Genomic DNA, 25,000 nt, shown 5'->3' with positions numbered 1-25,000 from the left:
GGCGGTGAAAGGTTCACGTTGGTGTGATGCGGAGGTGGAGTGTTTACTGCAGATTTGGTCGATGAAAAGATTCAAAAACAGTCGACAAGACGCACAAAAACTCAGAGGTCTACGGAAAGATCTGGAAACAAAGCCACGCATCGCCATGACGTCATCAATGCATGTGACGTGTTACGGCGTGATGACGTATAGGCAGCAAGAAGCATTCTCCGAGGCCCAGGTAGTGTGAGTACAAACGGGCCTGGAGGGGGGGACAAGTACCCTAAAGCACGGGTCGCGGTGCGGATGGACAGTGTGAGTACGCCCTTAAACGACCCGACGGGCTGATAAATGTTAACTCCTTATAACCAAGCTGACGCGCTCGTAACGGCGGCGGTGAGCCCTGCTCCATATGCCCTTCACCTCGTCTGTATGTGCTGTTTTCACAACACGCGGATCAAAGAGGTAATGCTGAACCAGATGGGCTTCGGGGGGATTTGCAGCATCTTGAGCTGATCCCAAATTATAGGTGGACCTCTTTAAGCCTTTGCTCTCTTGGAGGTTTATGAAATAATCTGTCATCGTAAGAAGACACGTGGGAACGAGAGGGTCTGGTGTTACTGAGGGACACTTAGGTCACAGGCCTTTTTCTGCACAGTGGTCAGAGTCGCCCGCTTTAAATGTCTTTAATGCATTAACTTTTACGACTTCGCCACGTCTGAAGCACTGCAGCAACTCTCCGCTCAGGCCGGAGATTCAGGCCGCCCTCCCACTGTTCCTCCGTCCCGTGCCCCGTGCTTTAGGGTCCTTGTCCCCCCCTCCAGGCCTGTTTGTACTCACACTACCTGGGCCTCGGAGAATGCTTCTTGCTGCCTATACGTCATCACGCCGTAACACGTCACACGCATTGATGACGTCATGGCGATGCGTGGCTTTGTTTCCAGATCTTTCCGTAGACCTCAGAGTTTTTGTGCGTCTTGTCGGCTGTTTTTGAATCTTTTCATCGACCAAATCTGCAGTAAACGCGCTCGTGCTCGTACACGTGCAAACGTGCTTTACTAAAGCCCACCTCTCCCAAACGGGCCGTGGACGGCAAGCGTGGCGCTCCTAGACGCAGTACGGTTGCACTCACACTGGTCAAAGGAACCAGACTTTACCCGTGGAACCTGTTTGGGCACGGTGCGGAGGCACAGTGGGAGTGCGCCCTCAGATCTCCCTAGCTCAGATTTTAGAGATTGCCTGGTGAACTTTTGTGTTCTTCATAACTAATGCACAGGAAACCTTTGGTGCCTCTTGTTCTCGTGTGTTTTCTACGTCTTGTGCACCCGTCAGTCACATGAGAGGAGCTTCAGCGGGTCTTACCTGGCCGTAGTCCGTGGCAAAGACAACAACCCCTCCAGAGCAGGAGGACACGGAGCTGGGCAGGCACTGCTCATCCTCCCGTAACCACACGCGCTCTCCCTGCAGGGAAAGACACCAAAGAACCTTTTACTCATCAAAACTCATCAAGTGCATGCACATAGACTGTAATGTTATACTTGCAAGAGAAAAACAGAACATTGAAAAGAAAGAAAATAGTCGAAAGCCGTTCAAATGCAAACATCAGAACACTAATGTGCACATTCATTGGTAGAGTTGGTATTATTCAGTAATCTGGGGCTTTGTAATGTTATACTTTGTTCTGTGTTGATGGTAAAATAAGCTGTTATTAGCCTCCATCTGTTGTTGCCATGGCGTTACCATGACATTGACCTGTCCCTGACCAATAGAAGGCCCCGGGCTGCAGTGTTGGGTTTCACAGATCCGTACCTGCCGTCGCCCGGGAGGCCCCGTAAACCTCCATGTTTATTGATGCTCTTTAGTGACCGACACTCAGAAAACACTTGAATACCCGTTGACCTGTTGAGTTTACTGGTCCTGGTTGCTGCAGAGTTTCCCCCTCAGGCCAACAGCTGGATGTTTAATCGCTGCAGAGCCCCCGCGCTGCTGCGTTTGTGCACAATTAGCAGAGAATTTGGGGAATTTAGGAGGAAAGTCGGAGTCTTAACTGTACGTTTGGAGGTTTGTAACTGGGTCTTTTGATGTTTGTCAGGTTTGGATGTAACCTCAGTTCTGAAATAGTACAGTGTGTTCTCTCTTCTAACGGTTGTTTCATTATATTTAGTGGGAAAAAGCCGCAGCACCAAACGCTGCTCCCTCTGCCCTCGCTGAAATACGACTGAGCTGAAGAACCGAGGGGGCTCTGAGGTGGATTCCCTCTTAATCGCAAAGCCACATGCACCTCTGTTCATTAGCGTGACAAGCTAATGCTAATGATAAAAACAAACGCTGCACTTCAGAGAGAGAGAGAGGGAGAGAGAGAGAGAGAGAGAGAGAGAGAGAGAGAGAGAGAGAGAGAGAGAGAGAGAGAGAGAGAGAGAGGCCCCTCCTCTTTCTGAACCAGACCCATGAATGACCTCTGACCCACGAAGCCCTATTTCTGACAGAGAGAAGTCCTGGTGGGGCGGAGAGAGAGGGGCACCTGGCTGGGAAAAAGTTAGGGATGAATGGATGGATAGTCACACACACACACACACACACACACACACACAGTAAAGCTCAGGTCTGCAGTGTCAGCAGTGGATCAGAGGGCAGCTGTGTGTTGTTCTAAACCCCCGGCCGTCCTCTCTGAAGGAGGAAGCGGCACGATCCCAAAGCTCTGGGGACGCTCGCAGGAAACCCCTGAACTCATCTCTCTGACAGGAACGTCTCGTCTGTCTTTACTTTGCTGCAGGGATGTCGCCATATGAGTTCATTTCATTTAAATCAAGCTTATGTACAAAATGAAACATAGAAATATGAGTAGGCGATCTGAGGATGTTAGATGGCGACGGATCAGAACGTGGTGACGATCGTAAAGGTGGTAGCATCGTCTGTAGGGCTCATTCAAGCCTCTGCTGTTCTCTGCTCTGCACAAATCACCCTATTGGCTCGTCCGCCTCATGCACCGCAAGACACGACCATCAGCCAATCAGAGCAAACTACAGACAGTAGAAAATGAAAGTATCCTGTCCTAACAGCACGCCGGCGTCAGACTCTCATTTTACAAAAACTGGTAAATGCCCCGTGCACCAGCAGGACTGCTAATGTGTTCGACAACAGGTGGGCGCCGTCACTTCACAGAGGCCGCCTCTACCCGGACCTGCCACACACACACACACACACACACACACACACACACACACACATCGTCCTAAACCGTCACACCGCAGCAGCAGAGGCAACAGGAGCTTTAAGCAGCTCTGTGTTAAGTCTTCACTGGTGGTGTGGTGGTTAGCACTGTGTGGAGTTTGCGTGTTGTCCCCGTGTCTGCGTGGGTTTTCTCCGGGTTCTCCGGTTTCCTCCCACAGTCCAAAGACGTGCAGGTGTTCGGTTCATTGATGACTCTAAATCACCCGTAGGTGTGAATGGTTGTCTGTCTCTGTTCGTCTCTATGTGTCCTGTGATAGACTGGCGTCCTGTCCAGGGTGGACCCTGCCTCACGCCCGATGTCAGCTGGGATCGGCTCCAGCCCCCCCACGACCCCGACAGGGACAAGAGGCTGAAGATGAATGAAGGATTTCCTCTTTGAGGGCTATGTTTTTACATCCAGTAGGGAAATACTGTGGTTGCACTGTTCAGTAACTTCTAAAATAATTCAAAATCAATGTAAAAAAACGTGATAATCCTGATTTTACTGTAAAAAAAAACTATGATATGACATTTCCGCCCGCCCCTACAGTGCGTACAAACACACAGAAAACGCCGTGCTGCTCTTTGATGCAACAGGAGCAACCAAACAAAGGAAGACGCTCCATTGTGTCGTGCACAAAGAGGAGGCGTGTGCTGTTTACCACCAGAGGCCTTATGGACATTCCTCATGTGCACCACCGGAGGAATCTGACGCTCCCGTCCAGTTTGGGTGGAGAAAGAAAGAAAGAAAGAGAGGGGTCTCCCTCGTCACACCAGCGCACTTTTTAACCCCCGACACACACAGAAAAACACACACACATGCACGTTCTTTGTGGGCAGCGTGTGCCGCCTGCCATCTCTCCGCTGAGGGGAGGGAAGGAGGCATCTGACAGTGGCACACTATCTCCTTGTGCTTTCCCTCCCTCCCCTTTAATCCACTCCCCCCTCCCTCGCGTCTCTACAAACACTCACACGCTCTGACCCACAGAGCTACTAGCCCACTTTGAAACTGGGGCTCGGTGCCAGAAGCCTGCGCCTCACCTCCTGTCCTCTCCCTCATTCATCACCGCCGATCGCCCGAACTCTGGACATCAAAGATCTCGTTTGTACTTTCCGATGGAGCAAAGACAACGAGCCACCGAGCTGCATATCTCTGTTAATGGATTAAAAGAAACACACACTAGAGAGGCCGCACGTCCGTACGCCCGCCTGCAGGGCTGCATGATGCTTTACCAACAGAGCAGGTTAAAGGAGTCGGTTCTGGACCCCAGAGTTGAAACTACAGTACGAGGGCAGGATGTGACGAAACAATAGAAAAGTGGTGGATGGTATTAGTGATAGACCGATATTTGCGTTTTTTAGGTGTCGCAGTATCGGCCGATGCAGGCTGCTGCGTTAGACGACGGTTATTTCCCGGCATTATTTACAGGCAGGCGTCCAAAGGCAGCTCTGTGTTGCTGGAGGCGTCTTTTTTAAGCTCAGTAAATGTTCATTCATTCATTCATCTTCAGCCTCTTGTCCCTGTCGGGGTCACTGGGGGGCTTGAGCCGATCCCAGCTGACATCGGGCGTTATCAAGGACAGTAGCGTGAATTTGACCTCATATAATATTTGAATTGTAAAATAAACAATAATAATAATGATTAAATCATCCAGATTATCAAACTGACCCAAAGGAACACCGATGACACAAGTACAAATACATATAATCGTGCCAATTTTAGGTTTTTTATGAGTTGTCCCCATAAAATGAGGAAAAGTCATAAATATAAAGCAAAAAAACAACAAAAGACGTCGTTATTTAGACATTTTAAACATTAAATGGGGTCAAATTGACCCTTAGGAGAACAGGAGGGTTAAAATTGGTCGCCATCGCACAATGTGTGAGAACGAATGCTGGTTCGTATGAGAGCTGTGCGTGTTTACACAGTAGTTACAGGAAGAACAGCACGCAACATCTGTACGGTGGAGCTGCGTGTTTGTGTTGAAGCAGCGAATGGAGGGAAATGTTTTATCTGTAGGCTTCACGGTTCAGGAGTTATGAATTCACACATTAAGCGCTTATAACTCTCCTCAGATGTGCAACAGAAGAATGCAAACCGAGGCTGTGAAAGCCCCCCCCCCCCCCCCCGTCTTATTCTGTGGTTTATTAATGTTGCTCAGTCTGACCTCCCCTCCGGCGTCAAACCATCTGATGTCATGGATGTTTGAGATTCCCCAGCGTTGACCTTCGCTGTGCTGAAAAGGCTCCACCAACAAACGCCACCGTGTTCTCTAAACTTCACGCACCAACCGGGGATCGAATCCGTCCGCTGTTATAGACTCAAGATGTCACGAAACCCCCTTTCAACGCAAAACCAACCTACGTTGAAATGAAGACTCCACCGACCGCCGCTGTTGTGTTGGATTTTCAGAGACATGAAAGGAAGCCGGGCCTCAGCCGCGCTAATGTCAACACATGAGCCGCTAAAGAGTCAGGACTGGGACTGGGAGCTGAGGATCAAGGCCCAGCTGTTGCACCGGTGAGACCTCGGAGCCTCTCGCTCCAGTCCAGCCTGAGTCAAGTCTCTCAGAGGCGTCGCAGCGGGACTCCTATAAACAGGGAGGGTTATTCAAGTGTCTCAGCATCTCACAACAACATAAAAGTCTAGACAGACCGGTCGATTAACTCAACTCAGGCTCATTTCTGCTCTTATTTTGTGCGTTATCAGCGTGCTAATCCTCTCTGCACTCACGCTTTCGTGCTCCTTTACGTTGGATGGACGTTGAGCTAAACATCCTCTAGAGGGCGTCGCTCACAATCAAAAGTTCATCCAGTAAAGTTTGACCCCAACAAAGATGGAGGCGATGGAGGAGAGAAGCATCCTGAGACAAAATGTCTCATCTATTTTTAGTCATTTTGCATCTTTTTGTGGTGGTTTTGCATCTATTTTTAGTCATTTAGCATCTTTTTGTGGTGGTTTTGCATCTATTTTTAGTCATTTTGCATCTTTTTGTGGTGGTTTTGCATCTATTTTTAGTCATTTTGCATCTTTTTGTGGTGGTTTTGCATCTATTTTTAGTCATTTTGCATCTTTTTTTGTGGTGGCTTTGCATCTATTCTTAGTCGTTTTGCAGGATAACCACCCTGCGTCTGTTGAGAAGGAGGCAAAATGGCGGCAGCGTTGTAGACGGCGGTGGTCTGTGAGACACTAAAGACGTCCCAGAGTGTGGACGGAGAATTCCACGCGTTGGTTTGACAGATGAGACAAAGTGACGACCGACGTCTCTTTCAGTGTTTCAGGACGTCCGTCGGGGCTTCGATGACTCGCTCGCTCCTGATGTTCACGCCACTTTTCTGTGTCCGGTGCTCAACACTGCCCCCTACGATTTCAGGTGGTACTGCAGCATTTGCTCCGTATCTGTACGCATCCGTCAGCTTTCAGGGTACAGACAGAAATACGGAGGAGACGGACGCAGAGGACGCACAGAAGGCTCCGCCCGTATCTAACGTAGAGCATAAATGAGCCTTATATCCTACAAGTGTTAGTCCACTGACAGTTTCTGCATTATTTGGTGAAATTAAGCTCTTTTTGAACGAGTCGAAACACGTATGGCGAGTTATTAAAGGCTTCTTTTATCTTTCAAAGCAGTGTTGCTCTGTATTCTCTGGTTATGACTTATTAAACACAGCCTCTCGTGACAGACCTTGGGTCCAAAGAGCACTTGTTTAAGAAAGCTGCATCAGTAAAGCAGCACCAATCCAATGTTAAACTGTCACGCTGGTTGAGTTTGAGCTTCCTGTTTTCCGTCCGCCCATCCACCACTGTCCCGTATAACATCTTCATGTCCGCCACATGTCTCAATCGCCCAGGGAGAAGCCTCTTCCTGGCCTTTGTCTCAATCCTGACACCTCCTACCGGCCAGAAACCAAAACACCCGACACAAAACCTCCCGTCCTGAAAGCTCTGGGGGTAAAACCCAGGCGGTGACCCTTCCCCTGCTTGTTTTTTCCCCGTGTAACCTCGACATGTGTGGCTAATGCTCTCTCTGCGGGACTCTGGGAGGTGGAGGGGGGGGGCGAGGATCTGCGTTGGTGGGAGCGTTCGTACGCCGGCGGGGTTAGAAATGAGCAGCTGTCTGGTTGGAGACATTCCTCTTCCTCTCCCATAACAAACAGGGTCCTGTGTCCACAGACATCCTCTCTATGAGAGCCTTCAATGGGAAAGACTGTGAGGCCATTTTTTTTGTTTTTTTGTGAGCACTAAAACTGACTCGACACAACTGCTGGTATGTTCTCTGAGAGACGCATCGCTGCGCTCGCAAACAACGGGCACTTAATGCTGCCGCCTCTTTTTATCCGTCAGACGTGGAAGAAGAGGAAGTTTACAGAAGCCGTGCGGAAGATTCAGAGTAATCGAGCAGTAAAGGAGGCAGCAGCAGTCCAGCGTGTCAAGGGTGCGAACACCGTGTTACCACTGCTGAACTTTGACCCGCTTTGCACCAGACACGCATCAGCAGCACATCAGCAGCAGCTGCAGTCCTCCATCAGTGTCTACACCGGATCTGTTTGGCCACAGACACTTGGAGGCAAAGCTGTGAGCAAAAACTGTGTTAAATTAAAGATTGAATATGTAGAATCTTTATTAAAAGCTATATATTAGAAAATATTATTATTATTATTGCGTTGAAAGGAGCCAGTTGAGGTGGTTCGGGCATCTAGTAAGGATGAACCCTGGGCGCCTCCCTAGGTGTTCCTACCCTCACCTATGGTCATGAAAGCTGGGTCAGGACCCAAAGAACCAGGTCCAGGTCCAAGCTCGTGAAATGTGTTTCCTCAGGAGGGGGGCTGGAGTCTCCCTTAGAGAGAGGGGGAGAAGTTCAGCATCCGTGAGGAACTCGGAGTAGAGCCGCTGCTCCTTTGCGTTGAAAGGAGCCAGTTGAGGTGGTTCAGGATCATCTGGTAAGGATGAACCCTGGGCGCCTCCCTAGGGAGGTGTTCCAGGCACGTCCAGCTGGGAGGAGGCCTCGGGGAAGACCCAGGACCAGGTGGAGAGATTAGATCTCCACACTGGCCTGGGAACGCCTCAGGATCCCCCAGTTAGAGCTGGTTAATGTGGCCCGGGAAAGGGAAGTTTGGGGTCCCCTGCTAAAGCTGCTGCCCCCGAGACCTGACCCCGGATAAGAGGCTGAAGATGAGAGAGAAAGTAATACAACCCCGGGCGTTTTGAGGGGTACAAAATGAAAGTATTGCTTTCCCATGAAGTTTGTCTGAATGAATATTTGAAAAACACAAAGAACACAGCTCCCATGGGATGTATTTTGCAAGACGTTGTCATTTCATCTTCCCAAAGTTGTCTTCAAATGAACAGATTCGCAGTCTCTATTACTTTGATCTGCTACTTCCTGATTTAAACCCTCATCTCAGACTTGACTGTGTCGTGTTCAGACAACATTTAACTTTTGAGACGTTGAGGTATTAGGAAAAAGGGTTGAGTGCATAAACTCTTACACAAACAAACCAGCTGTAGTTGTGTGATCCGCCTATAGACACTAAAAAGACGTCTCCACCAACCGCGTCCTTGCGGGTAACAGCAGGTTTCCCTCGGTCGACCGAGTGGAACAGATTATCTGCTTCGTGTTTGTACAAGCCCCACACGCTCATTACGCCCCCCCCCTTCACACATCAGAAGAAAAGATGGTTGTGATAATGGCGTTGAAAAACCCCACTGCTCCTGAAAGCATCACTTTTAAAAATCCCCAGTTCCAAAGGTGAACAACGGCTCAGAAGCAGCGCGTCACGCTCCGTTGATGTGATCTTTGAAAGGGCGGTTAATGGCTTTTCTGCACCTGTTTGGGTTTTGTTGTTTTAACTCAACTGAGTGCAGGTGTTTCTCTTTGTCTCGGGATCCAAGAGTCCTTGAAACCTCTTCAGAAACCGTCATTCAAGACGCTCTCAAAGAGGAATTCTTATTTATCATCATATCATTATTTACTGTCCATCTCTCCGCGCTGACGCTCGTAGATTTAACACTTATGCAGCAGATGTTTTTTCTTAAATGTGAACAATAACGCTGCCCGTACTTGGTTGGACCAGACTGGCAGACGGCGAGCAAACACAGATGTTTCTCATGTCCTGCAGGTACCTGTGCATTTCCATTGTTGCAGTCCCGGTCACAGTGCGAGGCAGACGGCAGACGGCAGTATCAGGCTCTTTGTTTGGCTTTGCCTCTGGGTGATAAGCACCGGACCGCTGATTAGATGATTAACCATTAACTTTTATAGAAAACGGCTTTTTTCTGACTGGGGTTAAAGTAGAGTAACCGTCTCTCTTCTGGTGTTTTGTTTGTTTTTGAATTAGCTTGGCTCTCGTCCAGCCAACGGAGGAGGAGGGGACATAAGAGCACTGGTTTTCTCTAATGAACTCCAGACGATGTGACGAGGACTTAGGCCCTGTTTAGACGGAGACGATCTAGACAGGGACAAGCAATAGCTGCATTGGGTTCTCACTCGTTTTTCTGAGCGTAGACGTCTTTCGGGGGAGATACGGTGACGCAAAAGTGTCTGAAATTCGATGTGGTATACTAGGTTGTTCTGTGGAGCACTGCCACACAACAACGTCAAGTGCTCGCACATGCGTAGGAACCTCCTTCCCCTTCTCTACCAGGTAGCTGCAGCCTCCCATCGCCCCGGCTCCCACCCAGGAAACTTGAACGTCCCACTGATGGAAACAGTCCGACACGTTTGCTGTTGTTTACCTGAACTCTGCACACGGAGGTTACGGAAACACGTATGCCAAGAGAGCCAGCGTGAGCAGATCAGAGCTCACTTTAGTGTTTTTACCTTTACACGCAAACACAACGCTGGAGCAGATCAGAGCTCACTTTAGTGTTTTTACCTTTACACGCAAACACAACGCTGGAGCAGATCAGAGCTCACTTTAGTGTTTTTACCTTTACACGCAAACACAACGCTGGAGCAGATCAGAGCTCACTTTAGTGTTTTTACCTTTACACGCAAACACAACGCTGGAGCAGATCAGAGCTCACTTTAGTGTTTTTACCTTTACACGCAAACACAACGCTGGAGCAGATCAGAGCTCACTTTAGTGTTTCTACCTTTACACGCAAACACAACGCTGGAGCCTTTTTAACATTTACACTCTTTAAGCCACAAAAACGCTGTCTCTGTCTAAACCAAAGGCACATCTGATCAAGTATTTTGTCGTGTTGACCCGCGAACGTTGTCGTGTAAACAGGGCTTTACTCTTTCACACAGGCAGTGTGAGATGAGTTCTCACTTACTGGAACTAAGTTGGTTTAAGCGAGGGGTGGCGCCCAGGTAGAGCATGAGGGCAGCAGGGCTATCACGCAGATTACACCGCGGACACGTAACCACTTCATAATTTGATCATAAACAACCAAGTCTCTTGTTGCTCATTGAATTTCTCTGATGATTTCAGCTCTTACCGACGGAAGTTCCTGAATCTCGTCGTCTCTCCGGTTTTACATTTTCACTGGCGTCTTTGTGTAAATCACCTCTTTCGAACTTCATCAAAAGCCAACTTGCTCGCCTACAATACGCCGCACAATGGGCCGGTGCATTCACACATGGGCTCAATCAGAGATCTATGGCTCTAAAGTCTGTTTGATGACCATTTGCGTTCAGCTCCGCTAGGTAAAGCTATAACTTCCAGTTTGCGGTGCATGTGTGAAAGGGGCTTCAAGGTGCTGATACTTTTTATTTCAAAAGCCCCTTTGAGTGTCTGAAGGCGGACACTGTGTCATTTTAACGCTCTCAGAGGAGAACGTATGGCTTCAGAGAGTCGAGTCGGAAGTCGAGCTCTTCACGTCTCCCAGCTGTTGCGGGACAGATCTCACACCCGATTGTTAAACTTCTGTAAAAGCAGGAAAAGAATTTTGCTCTTGAGGGTAAAAAAAAACTAAAACAAAAGTCAAAGCATTGAGCGTGCTGATGACAGCGAGTGACAACACAAAAGAAACCGTGCTCACGGCGGTGTTTGGAGGGAAGCTGCTGTCTGGGAAACGCAGCCAGGAAGAAGTGGTCGAGTGCTGATTGACCTTGAGCCTTTGCCAGCGTGCAGCACGGACCAATCAACTCGCAAAGCCTTTGAGGAGAGCCAATCAACACGGGTTCAGAGGCAGAGGTCATTTAGTTTGAATGAATGGAGACACACAGAGAGAGCAGGGGATTGTGGGAACTGATTAGGCTGCTGTGTTGACTTTTGGAAAAGGTCTGGGAAAGCCTCACAATGACTCACACACACCAAAATAAACACACAGCCATACGTGATTAAACACACAAGTACACAAACACTAAACACACGTCACCCTGAACCCATTTATCTGCAGATACAGATGCACACATTTCTCACTATAAGTACACGGCTGCACATGCACAGCGGTGTACAAACACACACTCACATGCAATCAGATTCATCAACACATGACAAACTCTCAGAGCCATGCATCAGCTTACACACACACACACACACACACACTCTGACTCTGTGCATCAGGGTGCAACAATCCTGAAGTTACATTAAATACATTTGAAGAGCTTCTTTAAAGACCCTTCATTGATTCTAAGATACACTACTGAAATGAAACTTTAGCGTACACAGGTACACATTGAAGCTACAGAATTTAATACCTTGCCGAATGGAGTTTAAAGCTGCGATCACACCGCATGTGGACAGACGCGATGAAAACGCAAGACACGCGATGTGATCATATCTTGGGGCGCACTCACACTGTCCTTCCGTCCCGTGCCCCGTGCTTTAGGGTCCTTGTCCCCCCCTCCAGGCCCGTTTGTACTCACACTACCTGGGCCTCGGAGAATGCTTCTTGCTGCCTATACGTCATCACGCCGTAACACGTCACACGCATTGATGTCGTCATGGCGATGCGTGGCTTTGTTTCCAGATCTTTCCGTAGACCTCTGAGTTTTTGTGCGTCTTGTCGACTGTTTTTGAATCTTTTCATCGACCAAATCTGCAGTAAACACTCCACCTCCGCATCACACCAACGTGAACCTTTCACCGCCATTGTTTGAAATGTCCGTGCATGGTCCCTCCTTCTTTTTTTTTCGTCCCAACAGGCACACAGGAAATGACCTCAGAACCGCCGTAGGCCTCGTGCTCGTACACGTGTGCACGCTCGTGCTCGTACACGTGCAAACGTGCTTTACTAAAGCCCTCCTCTCCCAAACGGGCCGTGGACGGCAAGCGTGCCGCTCCTAGACGCGGTGCGGTTGCACTCACACTGGTCAAAGGAACCAGACTTTACCCGTGTTTGGCCATGGGACGGAGGGAGTGAGTGCGACCTTGATCACATTTGGAGCATCGCACCAATCACCAGCGTTCGGAGCGTCGAGGCAGTTCAGTAGCAGCCGGCTCTACTCTGCTGTTGTGCTAAATGGGAAGTGATGCTAGTGCTAACCAAGGATCTGAATGCTTTAAGGAACAGAAATTCAACTCAGAAACTCAAATGCAGGGCGACCCACTCTACCACTGATCCAAAGCCAAGGAGAGACAGGGGGAGAGAGACGAGACTTTCTTAACTCTAGAGTATTTGAAGATATTTTCCACAACGAGATATCTTATTAAATTAAGTCTAAAAGGACTAAAGTCACTTTCAATGCGCAAGCGAGACGTCAAGATATTTTAAAGCACCACAGACAGAGGTTGCCGTTCATGGAGCCTGTAACGTGATTAAAACTCTCTCTTTAGATTCCATATTCATCGTTTGAAGGTCGGGTCGGCTCTCATGATGTTGATTGTGGACATGTGTAATGAAATCTGCTTTGAAGTGCAGCTTGTTTAATGTTCTTCCGCGGGTCGCTCTGTAAAAACAGCTCTTATCTCCAGTTATCTTTTTGGAAGCAGATTCTTCTTTCATCCACTTCTGACACACGTTTGATTCTGCTTTAAAGGGAAAACGAAGGCTCGAGTGCAAAAGAGGGAGAGCTAAAATCTCCTCTGCGAGTCTCAACGTAAAAACTCTTGGAAGCCTTCAGTGAATGACGTCGGGAGCTGGATCTATAGGATGCACACACATCATCTGTCAGAGGAACTGCTGCCTTCACTGCAGCTCCCCTGAGTGAATTTCCAGACCTTAATACCCCTTAATTAGACGTTACATACCACTTAACCACCCAGCTCAGTGAGCAGTGCCACAGATTATTCTGCCCTGAGCGTCTGCTGAAGCCTGGAGTTTACGATACATGACATGTTATTTCATCAGAGGCTCCAGAAGGTTTTCCAAACTTCAGGCTGAACTAACGGAGACTTGGGGGTGATGGTTTTTGTCGAAAATACAGAGTTATGAGTCGAGCCTGTGCGCAAAAACAGCATCTATCAAATACCAGAGAGAGGTGTGTGCGTCCGTGTGCGTCCGTGTGTTTGTGTCTTTGTGTGTTTGCTGTCTGAAAAGTCTGGGTATGAGTCTAACAACGTTTATTTAGGGGGTTCTTTTGTCAAACTAAACGGCGTGAGCGCAAAATGAAATAATTACGTCGACATTACAAAACTTTCACTATGTTTTCTTCGTTTGTAACTACGGTGGATCAGATCTTTTAATTCAGTAAAAGTTGCAAAACCACAGTCCAGAAAGTCTGGCAGATCGAGCTGACTCAGTTTACAACTCTCACGGCCCTCCCCCTCTACCACCGAGCTCCTACCTCGCTCCCATCGAGTGCTCGTAAGTGCGCGTGCACCAGATTCCTGTGAAAGTGCCTGTGTCTTCTCTCATCAATTAAAAGCATGGAGTACACGCTACATGGAAGTAGGCTGGCTAACTTACTCATAGATTGCAACTGCTAACGTCATTTAGCGTATGCTAACTTGAGGCGTGTGCCTGTGATATTGGAACTGGATCTACGAGCGGGGGAGGGGGGATCTGCGGCGTGTGCACGATCTGTGACTGAGAGTCAGCTCTGCGCTGAGTGGACAGGATGATGCGGGCGCGGTGGATTTTTGCAAAACAAACAACAGGCTCTAGGTGCACGTAGAGGCACGTTTTCTTTTTCTAAAACCGGATGATTTGTGTTTTTCTATCGGAGCAGAGCGTCTGATTCAGTGAATATGATCAAACAAATGTTACCGACTGCACGTTTAAGTAGAAAAAGTACGTCAAGTACCGCATTTTGCGCACTATAAGGAGCACCGCATTATAAGGCGCATAGAAAAGACGCTACAGTGGAGGCTGGGGTCACGTTCTGCATCCATTAGATGGAGCTGCGCTAAAGGGAATGTCAACACAACAGTGAGGGGAGGTCGTCTTGTTGCTTCCTCCACTTCGGCACCATTGATTGGTTCATGTTCAACTCTCTGGCTGCTGCTCTATTCCCGTGTTCTGCTGCGTGACTAATGGCCTTGAGTGTAAACTCTGCGTCGTAAGCGTGTCTCTTAACAGGAGCCATTTTGGGCTCTTTACACAAACACACACATGGAAATGAAACGGCACGCTTCACGCAGTCGTATATCTCAACATGCACCGCGCGTTACTTCTTCTACGGGGGAAATAGAGTCGGCGGCTGCTCACCGTAGTTGGAGACCTGTTGTGGCTCAATATTGGTCCATATATAAGGAGCACCGGATTATAAGGAGCACTGTCGGCTTTGGAGACATTTGAAGGTTTTTAGGTGCAACTTATAGTGCGGGAAATACGGTACTCAGTATGCAGCAATGAGCCATGTCATTATAATGTATATTATAATGTTGTATAGGTATGCTGTGTTGGTTATCAGGTCCAGAAAGAAATCAGAGTGTAAAAATGGAGATTTGAAAGATGGCAGATCACTCTTGAACACAAAACCAGAAAGTCTCACTGCCGTCACATTCTGGGGCCTGGGAGAGAGAACATCTAAAAATATATTGCATGCTTCAGCAGATGGTAGCAGCAACGTGTAAAATACATTAAACATCCAGCTGAGGAACCCAAAGCTTCTGGTGTCGGCCTTAAAATACGAACTCAAACCCACTCGTGTCAGTTCCCATGAAGACAAAAACAAAAACCACCCCGGCCTCCAAATGAATGCAGTATGTTAGCTTCAAACTCCACAACAGGAGCGTGCAAAATCACACAAATGAACCCTTCAAAATGACCAGAGAGAGAAAGATTTAACGCGGCAGGAGCCATTATCCCTCCTGCGTCTGCGGCTCCTCGACGCGGCGGCGGAACAACGGAGCCAATCACAGCCTGATCACACCCGCTCAGCTCGTGAGCGAGGCACAGAAAATCAAGAATTCCTGCTTTTCTGACGGAGACGAGTGCAAAAACATGGCTGCTAGCTCGTACGGGGTTAATTGAAACCACATGTGAGGCAGGAGCTCTGCAGCCACATCCGGCCGACAGAAGGCTCCCTCTGAATATTCAGACGTCCAAGGGCTTATTAAAAACATGCTGCAGGTCCAGTTTGGATCATTTCGGATGTTGAACTGATTTAGGGTGGAAGCTGCCGCTCCCCCACAGAAATACTGACCCGCTAAAAGGCTGTGTCAGCATTTACAAGGCTTTTTTTGTAAGGGGCGAACAGAGTGACTCATTGCATTGTGGGAGAAAGGAAACTGGTGGTTGGTCGGCCGTTTCTATGGGCGACAGATGATGATGGAGAATGCAGGACTGTGTTTATCGCACAAAAACACACCAAGACACATAAATACAAACTCACAAAGGAGGAGTACCGCAGGAAGAGTCGTCAGGGCCGATCAGCGGGGGTGAGAGGTGCCGGCACACTGAGCTACATGGCCCCTGAGCACCCGGAGAGTATACATACAGTCCCCAGCAAGAAGTTGGGTGTCTACAGGTTTGCCGTTGTCGTTAGGGTCATCCTCACAGGGGAGGAGCCATATGCAAATGCAAGGAGTGAAGAACAAATCAGCCGGTGCATCTGGAACAATGACTGACCACACACACATGCACACAGACACACACACTCTGTCTACTGTGGATGATCTGTGACTAATTGCTATCACATGATCATTTGGAGCAGCAGTCACTAAACACATGGACTAGTTCACAGCCAATCAGACGCTTTGAGGAGTCGCTGACTGGAGTTTGGAATAGTGTTGATCAGATTTTCACAGGTTGCATTTGGGAGTGACTGGGTGAACAGTACCGCGCTTGGACGCGAGCCCACACTGGAACACGATGAGATCACCTGTCCTGGGGACCTGATTTGCCGCGTCACCCCAGCAACTGTAATCAGTACTCAGTCATTACCATGAGCAGATATTTTTGCCAAACGGCCCAACCCTAGTGGGAATAAGTCTAATTGTGCGTCATCTTGCCCATTCACGTCTTTGCATTGACTTTGTGTAACAGCATTAAGCTTTTAAGAGTAATAATGTGTGTTTGATACGGGGGATTAGTTCTGTTTGCTGAGATTCTTTGAGTCTCTCCAACTGCACGACCGGTTAAATCAGGGGTGTCAAACTCAGGCCCGTGGGCCAAATCTGGCCTGCGTTGTAATTATATTTGTCCCGCAAGATCATATCCAGGTTCTGTGAGAGCTGGCCCGTGAGTATAAAGCACACACACGTCTACTTTTCTGTTCACACACATGAGCATCCATGCTACCGGTCTCTGCAGACACACTGAATCCACCCCACCCCAAAAACGACCCAAAGAAAGATGGAGGACAGGAGCTTTCAGCAGATGATCTGTGTGTGAAGGTAAAGAGCTGTTTGTCACCGTGGCTGTGACCAAAGAATCAAACAGAAGAAACACCACGACAAGAACAAGGACCTGCACTGGAAAGGTTCAACGTTACACATCTGGAGAGAAGGAACACATGCACATTTGCAGTCTTTTTTTTTCTTTTAGTAAAGAAAGATGAAAACACAACAAAAAAGTTACAAAACGACTAAAAACAGGTGAAAACACCACAAAAACGTGACAAAACGACTAAAAACAGACACAAACCACCACAAAAAGATACAAAATGACTAAAAACAGACACAAAACACCACAAAAAGATGACAAAACGACTAAAAACAGACGCAAAACACCACAAAAATGTGACAAAACGACTAAAAACAGACGCAAAACACCACAAAAAGATACAAAACGACTAAAAACAGGTGAAAACACCACAAAAACGTGACAAAACGACTAAAAACAGACGCAAAACACCACAAAAATGTGACAAAACGACTAAAAACAGACACAAACCACCTAAAAAAGATACAAAATGACTAAAAACAGACGCAAAACACCACAAAAACATGACAAAAATGACTAAAAACAGACGCAAAACACCACAAAAACGACCAAAAGAAAGATGGAGAACAGGAGTTTTCAGCAGCGGTGGGAGGCAGAGGATCTGTGTGTGAAGGTAAAGAGCTGTTTGTGTCGCAGAACACCACAAATTTGTGACAAAACGACTAAAAACAGACACAAAACACCACAATAACGTGAAAAATGACTAAAAACAAATGAAAACACCAAAAAAACATGACTTAATTACTAAAAACAGACGCAAAACACCACAAAAATGTGACCAAATTGACACTGTGAGCTGGAGTTTGACACCGCTGAGTTCAATGATCTGTCCCTTAACGTGAAGTCAGTCTAAACGGCTCATCACCCTCAATAGAGTCGACCGACAGAACGGGTGTAAGCACGGTGAGGTTGTCTGTTAACTGCACAAAGAGAGACACGCATCTGGGAGGACGAGAGAGACCAGGACCAAGAAGGGACGACCGCTGGAAGGGGTTTGTTTGAACTGCGTTTACTCAGCTGCCGCGGGCCACCGCAGCAAGAAAGCCGACCCTGGACGGCAGGAAACACGAAATTAAAACGCTACACTCCAGTGAAACCTAACGTCTCTGTCAAAACACAGCAGATATTTAGCTAATAGCTTCAGTTACTGCGCTCACCACCGAGTCCCTGCAAACGCTTTCAGAGCCAAACGCTCGGACCAACAACCACAAATGACACCCGGAAACGAGGCACGGATGGAAAGAGAGATCCGCCGCACGGAGTCACTGTGAAAGCTTCATCACACGGATTTACCACACGACTGTTACGGCGTCCTGAGATAACGTTTTCTTCCCCCCCCAAAGTGGATGAAGTGTGCCAGGAACAGCAGGAGACAGAAGGAAGATGGAGGGTTGAGGCCAAGTTTTGTACCTTTGCATTTTATTTTGAAAAGCCAGCGTGACTGACGGTGTTATCTGACTGTTCGTCCTTTCAAAATAAGATTTCAGGGTCTAAACGCCAAACATGTGAACAATAAGGAAGATGGAGGGTTGAGGTGAAGTTCACGGCTGAGTTTTGTACCTTTTATTTTGAAAGGCCAGCGTGACTGACTGTGTGTGTTATCTGACTGTTTGCCCTTTCAAAATAAGATTTCAGGGTCTGAACGCCGAACATGTGAACAATAAGGAAGATGGAGGGTTGAGGTGAAGTTCACGGCTGAGTTTTGTACGTTTTATTTTGAAAGGTCAGCGTGACAGACGGTGTTATCTGACTGTTCGCCCTTTCAAAATAAGATTTCAGGGTCTAAACGCCGAACATGTAAACAATAAGGAAGATGGAGGGTTGAGGTGAAGTTCACGGCTGAGTTTTGTACCTTTTATTTTGAAAGGTCAGCGTGACTGACAGTGTTATCTGACTGTTCGCCCTTTCAAAATAAGATTTCCGGGTCCAAACGCACCGTTAAAGCGAAGCAGACAACAGCGAGGATGCCGTCTTTCTTCAGTTAGACTCTTTGTTCATTGAGAGGTAGAGGTCAAATGACATTTACGTTGTTTTTTAAACACTCAGAATTGTTCAAACAACGGGGAACACGACACTGCGGCGTTGGAGAAAGACGAGGCTTGGAACCGGAGAACATATTTTGAAAGGATGTAACGTCAGGAGGGATTGAACACGTCAGTTGTGTCGGGGTTTTTGAACCTGTAGCTGAGAACGAACCTGCTAACAATGTGTAGCTTGTAAATAAACCACATGTTGGTGTTTATTTCACTGTCGGGCTCCTGGAAGAGTGATATGAGAATGCAGACAAAGAGTGTTATTTAGCGCTCATTGCATTAGCATTTTCGCTAGCTTCCCATTAGCATGCTAGGCTTGATCCATTAGCATTCAAAGCTAGCAATTAGCTGGCTGTTTTTAGCATTTTGCTTGTAATGTTAGATGCTAATGTTGGTACTGTGACACTGTTTAATCATTTTCCGGCTCGTTCAGGTGCTTGAAAACCTTGACAATGGACCTTGAAAGTGTTTGAAAAGTGCTTGAATTTGACCTCGGAAAAGGTGCACGAACCCTGCATTTGGGTCCGCTGTGTTTATTGCAATTCATTACATTAACTCATAAGAAGACATTTGATTGATATATTAAAAAAGTCTGTTTGTTTTCAGTAGAAGGTATTGTAAAAAAGTAAAAATAGCTTTTTAAAAGTTTTAAAACATGACTAAATGACTAAAAACAGACACAAAACACCACAAAAACATGACAAAACGACTAAAGACAGACGCAAAACTATAATTTAATGACTATATTCATATGTAACCTGTTGTATTAGATTAATTGTTTCAGGTTTATGACCTGTGTCACTCGTGGTCATATTGTAATAAAACCAAGAACAAAACGAGAGTGTTAGCTTCATCGTGCTTCCTTTTCAGAGGGCTAAGGATTTAATAATCCGCACACAGTCTGAGCTGACGGCAGAGACGAACCGACCGTTATATCTCGATATATTATTATAGACATCAGCAGAAACCGTACTCATTCATAACGTCCCGTATCACGAGCGTTGGCTAAATGTCTGGTTCTCTGGAAACAAAGACAGAAAAAGGTTAAAAAACTTTAACCTTAAAAAGCGGAAATGAACAAAAACTGCATCCAGGACTTTCAACCTTTCCACGGAGCACAGGATCAACTCTTCCTCTCTTCAACCAACGATGACGTCAGCATTAGCTCAGAGGCTCCGTGGTCGGGATATATTTAGAGCCCAGACTCAACACAGAGGTGGTCAACATTTACAAAGTGAGTGTGGTTTCTTTTTTGTGTGAGTGGGAGTTCGGGCTCGGACACACATGTGGCCTCACCTCGCTGCCAGGGATGATCCACTTTACCCTTTTTACTCACTTCACTGCTAACAGCTACTAATATGTATCACTGTGGTAAACAAGTGAGGCTAAAACAGGATGAACAAAGGCTAGCTTGACGGCTAACGGTCACTTTTCTCTCGTCTGATCCACTGGTGCCTTTAGTTTTCATCGGTGGAGGATTGACATCGACTTATTAACGGCTTCAGTCATGCCGGCAGCTCTGTCAGGCTGTACTTGAGTTAGACAGGACGCTGCTTTGCTAATGCTAACGCTAATATACTCAGTGACAATGCTAACATAAGGCTAACATGCTAGCATTTTCACCATAAGGTTTTATCCTGATGTGACTTGATATTATATTTACTCTTTGGACAATGAATTGAAATCAGAGGGGAGCGACACTGTGGTGTGGTGGTTAGCACTGTCTCCTCACAGCGAGAGGGTTCCTGGTTTGAATCCCAGCTGGGGCCCTTCTGTGTGGAGTTTGCATGTTGTCCCCGTGTCTGCGTGGGTTTTCTCCGGGTTCTCCGGTTTCCTCCCACAGTCCAAAGACGTGCAGGTGTTGGGTTCATTGATGACTCTAAATCACCCGTAGGTGTGAATGGTTGTCTGTCTCTGTTCGTCTCTATGTGTCCTGTGATAGACTGGCGTCCTGTCCAGGGTGGACCCCGCCTCACGCCCGGGTAACTGTGACAGCAGCTTTCAACTAAAACACCAGCTCACAACCCACTCAAACAACACACAACACCTGGTAGGTTTGAATTATTAACAAAGCCATTGTCAGGAGGGGTCAGAGGTCACGTCACTCGGCACACTGCGGTGTCAGAGAGTGGGCGGGAGCAGAGGTGTTGACTGGAGGCTCCATAGGAAGCAGCTGCTGCTCATCGGCCGATCGTCCTCCTGCTGTCAGTGATCAGGTTATCAGGAGCCATCCAGCACAATGACACCTGATGAAGAGGTATCCACCAGGTGATGAAAGCGATACCGACTCAAAGGGACGCCACACGAACCACATGACGTATTTTATGAATCCGTTTCAGCCTCAGACAAATGGGAGGACGACACTTTCCCACGCTACATTCTCTAAAAGTTCAGAGAAATCCAGTTTTGGGAGATCTCAGTGTTATCCTCAGCTGCTTTGTGGATAATTAAAAGGCATGTAGTTGTGGATCTGGAGAGCAGCTGTAGGGTGGATCCATGCGAGTTTGTCAGGGAGAGACTTGGAACCTCTTTTGAGTTGGACCACGATCAAACCACCACGGGAAAAACACACAAGGAAAGGCAGAGCATTGGAAATCACACAGAAAACACCACTGCAGATAGAGCTGCTGTGCGTTAGCTCATGGACCTGATGCTAATCTGCATCTAAAGCCAGTTACGCAGAACCAAGAGTTCCTCTGAGGACCTGTCGTCTACAGCACAAAGTACAACCTTCAATATATAACGTTGTCTAAATTGTAGACTCAGTAAAGAGCCTCTTTGCTAAGTGCTTTATCCAGTAGTTTTTATTTCTTGCCAGTACTTTCATAATGCAAAGTGCACACCGAGAAAAATAGAGTTAATTCATTACTTTAGGGCGCCCTCCCACTGTGCCTCCGTCCCGTGCCCCGTGCTTTAGGGTCCTTGTCCCCCCCTCCAGGCCTGTTTGTACTCACACTACCTGGGCCTCGGAGAATGCTTCTTGCTGCCTATACGTCATCACGCCGTAACACGTCACACGCATTGATGACGTCATGGCGATGCGTGGCTTTGTTTCCAGATCTTTCCGTAGACCTCGGAGTTTTTGTGCGTCTTGTCGACTGTTTTTGAATCTTTTCATCGACCAAATCTGCAGTAAACACTCCACCTCCGCATCACACCAACGTGAACCTTTCACCGCCATTGTTTGAAATGTCCGCGCATGGTCCCTCCTTCTTTTTTGTCCCAACAGGCGCACAGGACCAGTACCGGACAGTACCGGGCAGTACCGGACAGTACCAGCTTACTTTCACCCCTGATTTTATAAGATATTCAACTTATTAAGCTCCCAGCAAACCAAGCAGAGCTGCTACAATCACACTGCAAAGATCACGTGTTAACCAGTTAGGCCATTTTTAAACCATCATCTACGTTGATGACAAACCCAAATGTGTCAGGATCAGTTTGACTGGTTGATCACATCGTATGTTTGCTCCGCAGTGATTAATCAGAGCAGCGTGTTGCACACAAGGGGCTGATGTGGTGAATAATCATCCGTTGGACGCACATTCAACGGGACTGTCTGGAGAAGAAAAGACCGTTTTTGACTTGAGTTATGAACCTGCAGTCCTGTTTTAGTATGTTCCATTCAGTATTATAAAGATCTGCTTTGCAAATGTGTAAATGTCTTGTGTCGTTCACAGATGTGTCAGCTTTTATGTTTTCCTAGGATCCAACCCTGAAGCACACGGGTCTTCACTGTGATCCGTGCCGTGTGTTGCTGCTCTAATTACAGTTTTCTCTCAGCCCTGCGTTGTCATTATCGCTGCTGGAACGTTTACTTTCTTGTCTCACTTCTGCAGGCGGACGCCGTAGCAACAGGTAGTTTTCTAACACTTGACACCGGGCCCGACCACGGCACGCCACGTGTCACCACATGACTCAGTATTCAGTTTAAGCCTCAGTGAAGAAAGTGATTTTGATTCCACTTCTGTCGGTTTAACTTTGTCAGTAACAGCATCATCTCATCTTCGCTCTACCGCACCGTTGTGATGAAAAGAGAGCTGAGGAAGACAAAGCTATGGATCTACCGCTCAGTCCTGGTTCCTACCCTCACCTGTGGTCATGAAACCTGGGTCAGGACCCAAAGAACCAGGTCCAGGTACAAGCGTCTGAACTGTGTTTCCTCAGGAGGGGGGCTGGAGTCTCCCTTAGAGAGAGGGGGAGAAGTTCAGCATCCGTGAGGAACTCGGAGTAGAGCCGCTGCTCCTTTGCGTTGAAAGGAGCCAGTTGAGGTGGTTCAGGATCATCTGGTAAGGATGAACCCTGGGCGCCTCCCTAGGGAGGTGTTCCAGGCACGTCCAGCTGGGAGGAGGCCTCGGGGAAGACCCAGGACCAGGTGGAGAGATTAGATCTCCACACTGGCCTGGGAACGCCTCAGGATCCCCCAGTTAGAGCTGGTTAATGTGGCCCGGGAAAGGGAAGTTTGGGGTCCCCTGCTAAAGCTGCTGCCCCCGCGACCCGACCCCGGATAAGAGGCTGAAGATGAGATGAGAGATGAGACCATGTTTAATTCTTTAGTGTTACTGTCTGTATTTTAGACCACTTTGACCCCTTCCCCCCTTATACCACTTATTTCTCTAGCCGTTGTTCAATGTTGTCGTTATTTGTTATGGTTGTCCACTTGTTTGTTCTGTCTCGATCAATATCACCAATTCCAGGACTGGAGAAAAATCGTACAGCATGAGGTTTGACTTTTACAGTGTTTAAATATTATAAAGTTGAATAAACTTATTATGAATTAATTATACTATGCATTAAACACTTAAAATAAATAGGAAAACATCAACACAGTATTAAATGTGCCCATAATTTACTTAGGTGACATTGCATCTCTGTATTTTACTAAATTTGGAGATGACTTTGATTCAAAGACGTATAAGAACAAGACCCAAAGAATACAAAGGAGTCCAACCAGAGAGCAGCTTTTGTTGACTAATACAACCAATATGGAACAAACTACAATGTGTCACAATACAACTAAATAAACAACAACAAAGCTGCACACTGCAGACTCCATATCATCAATATATAATACGTCTAACAGCCGCTGAGCAAACATTCAGTCTCCTTTAGTTTCCCTCAAACAAACCCTGAAATATTCATTCACCAGAGTTATGAATTCCTGATGACAGCAGACATGTGTTGCCCTCCGGAACGAGTCCGTTTGAGTCAGCGCGCCTCGTTAACAGCTGTCATTGTGTTGTTCTGGTAACTCGCTCGGATAACGCTCTACGCCGATGACACCGGTTTGATAATGAGGCTACTGTTTATGAGTCAGCTGTGTAGTCACTATGCAGCGCTGTAAATACACTGCAGAACAAAGACAGTGGAGTGGAGCACTTTGACGCGGGTAAATCTCTTTACGACATGTTTAATGTTGTCTTTGGTGATGTTATAACGTCTTATAACGTCTTAACGGTATTATGTCAGTAATAGTTTACCGCTGTCACTGATGTTTCCTTGAGAAGATCTTAGGGCGCACTCACACTGTGCCTCCGTCCCGTGCCCCGTGCTTTAGGGTCCTTGTCCCCCCCTCCAGGCCCGTTTGTACTCACACTACCTGGGCCTCGGAGAATGCTTCTTGCTGCCTATACGTCATCACGCCGTAACACGTCACACGCATCGATGACGTCATGGCAATGCGTGGCTTTGTTTCCAAATCTTTCCGTAGACCTCGGAGTTTTTGTGCGTCTTGTCGACTGTTTTTGAATCTTTTCATCGACCAAATCTGCAGTAAACACTCCACCTCCGCATCACACCAACGTGAACCTTTCACCGCCATTGTTTGAAATGTCCGCGCATGGTCCCTCCTTCTTTTTTCTACGTCCCGACAGGCGCACAGGAAATGACGTCAGAGCCACCGTAGGCCTCATGCTCGTACACGTGCGCACGCTCGTGCTCGTACATGTGCAAACACGCTTTAAAAAAGCCCACCTCTCCCAAACGGGCCGTGGACGGCCAGCTGGCCGCAGTTATGCGCGGAGCGGTTGCACTCACACTGGTCAAATGAACTAGG

The 25,000-nt window shown here is 47.4% G+C and overlaps 1 protein-coding gene across 1 annotated transcript in view; it reads right to left on the bottom strand.

Annotated features, from left to right (window-relative positions):
* myo10 (myosin X) overlaps positions 1-25,000 on the bottom strand; it is a 141,863-nt gene that overhangs the window by 94,486 nt on the left and 22,377 nt on the right. Inside the window, exon 2 of the mRNA XM_083928079.1 lies at positions 1,342-1,440. Coding sequence (XP_083784205.1) covers positions 1,342-1,440 — 99 coding nt within the window. The remainder of the gene's footprint in view (positions 1-1,341; positions 1,441-25,000) is intronic.

This window comes from Echiichthys vipera, assembly GCF_963691815.1.
Source record: "Echiichthys vipera genome assembly, chromosome: 15".
Lineage (NCBI taxonomy): Eukaryota > Metazoa > Chordata > Actinopteri > Perciformes > Trachinidae > Echiichthys > Echiichthys vipera.
Note: the sequence above shows the minus strand (reverse complement) of the source record. Positions and strands in the feature narration are given on the sequence as shown.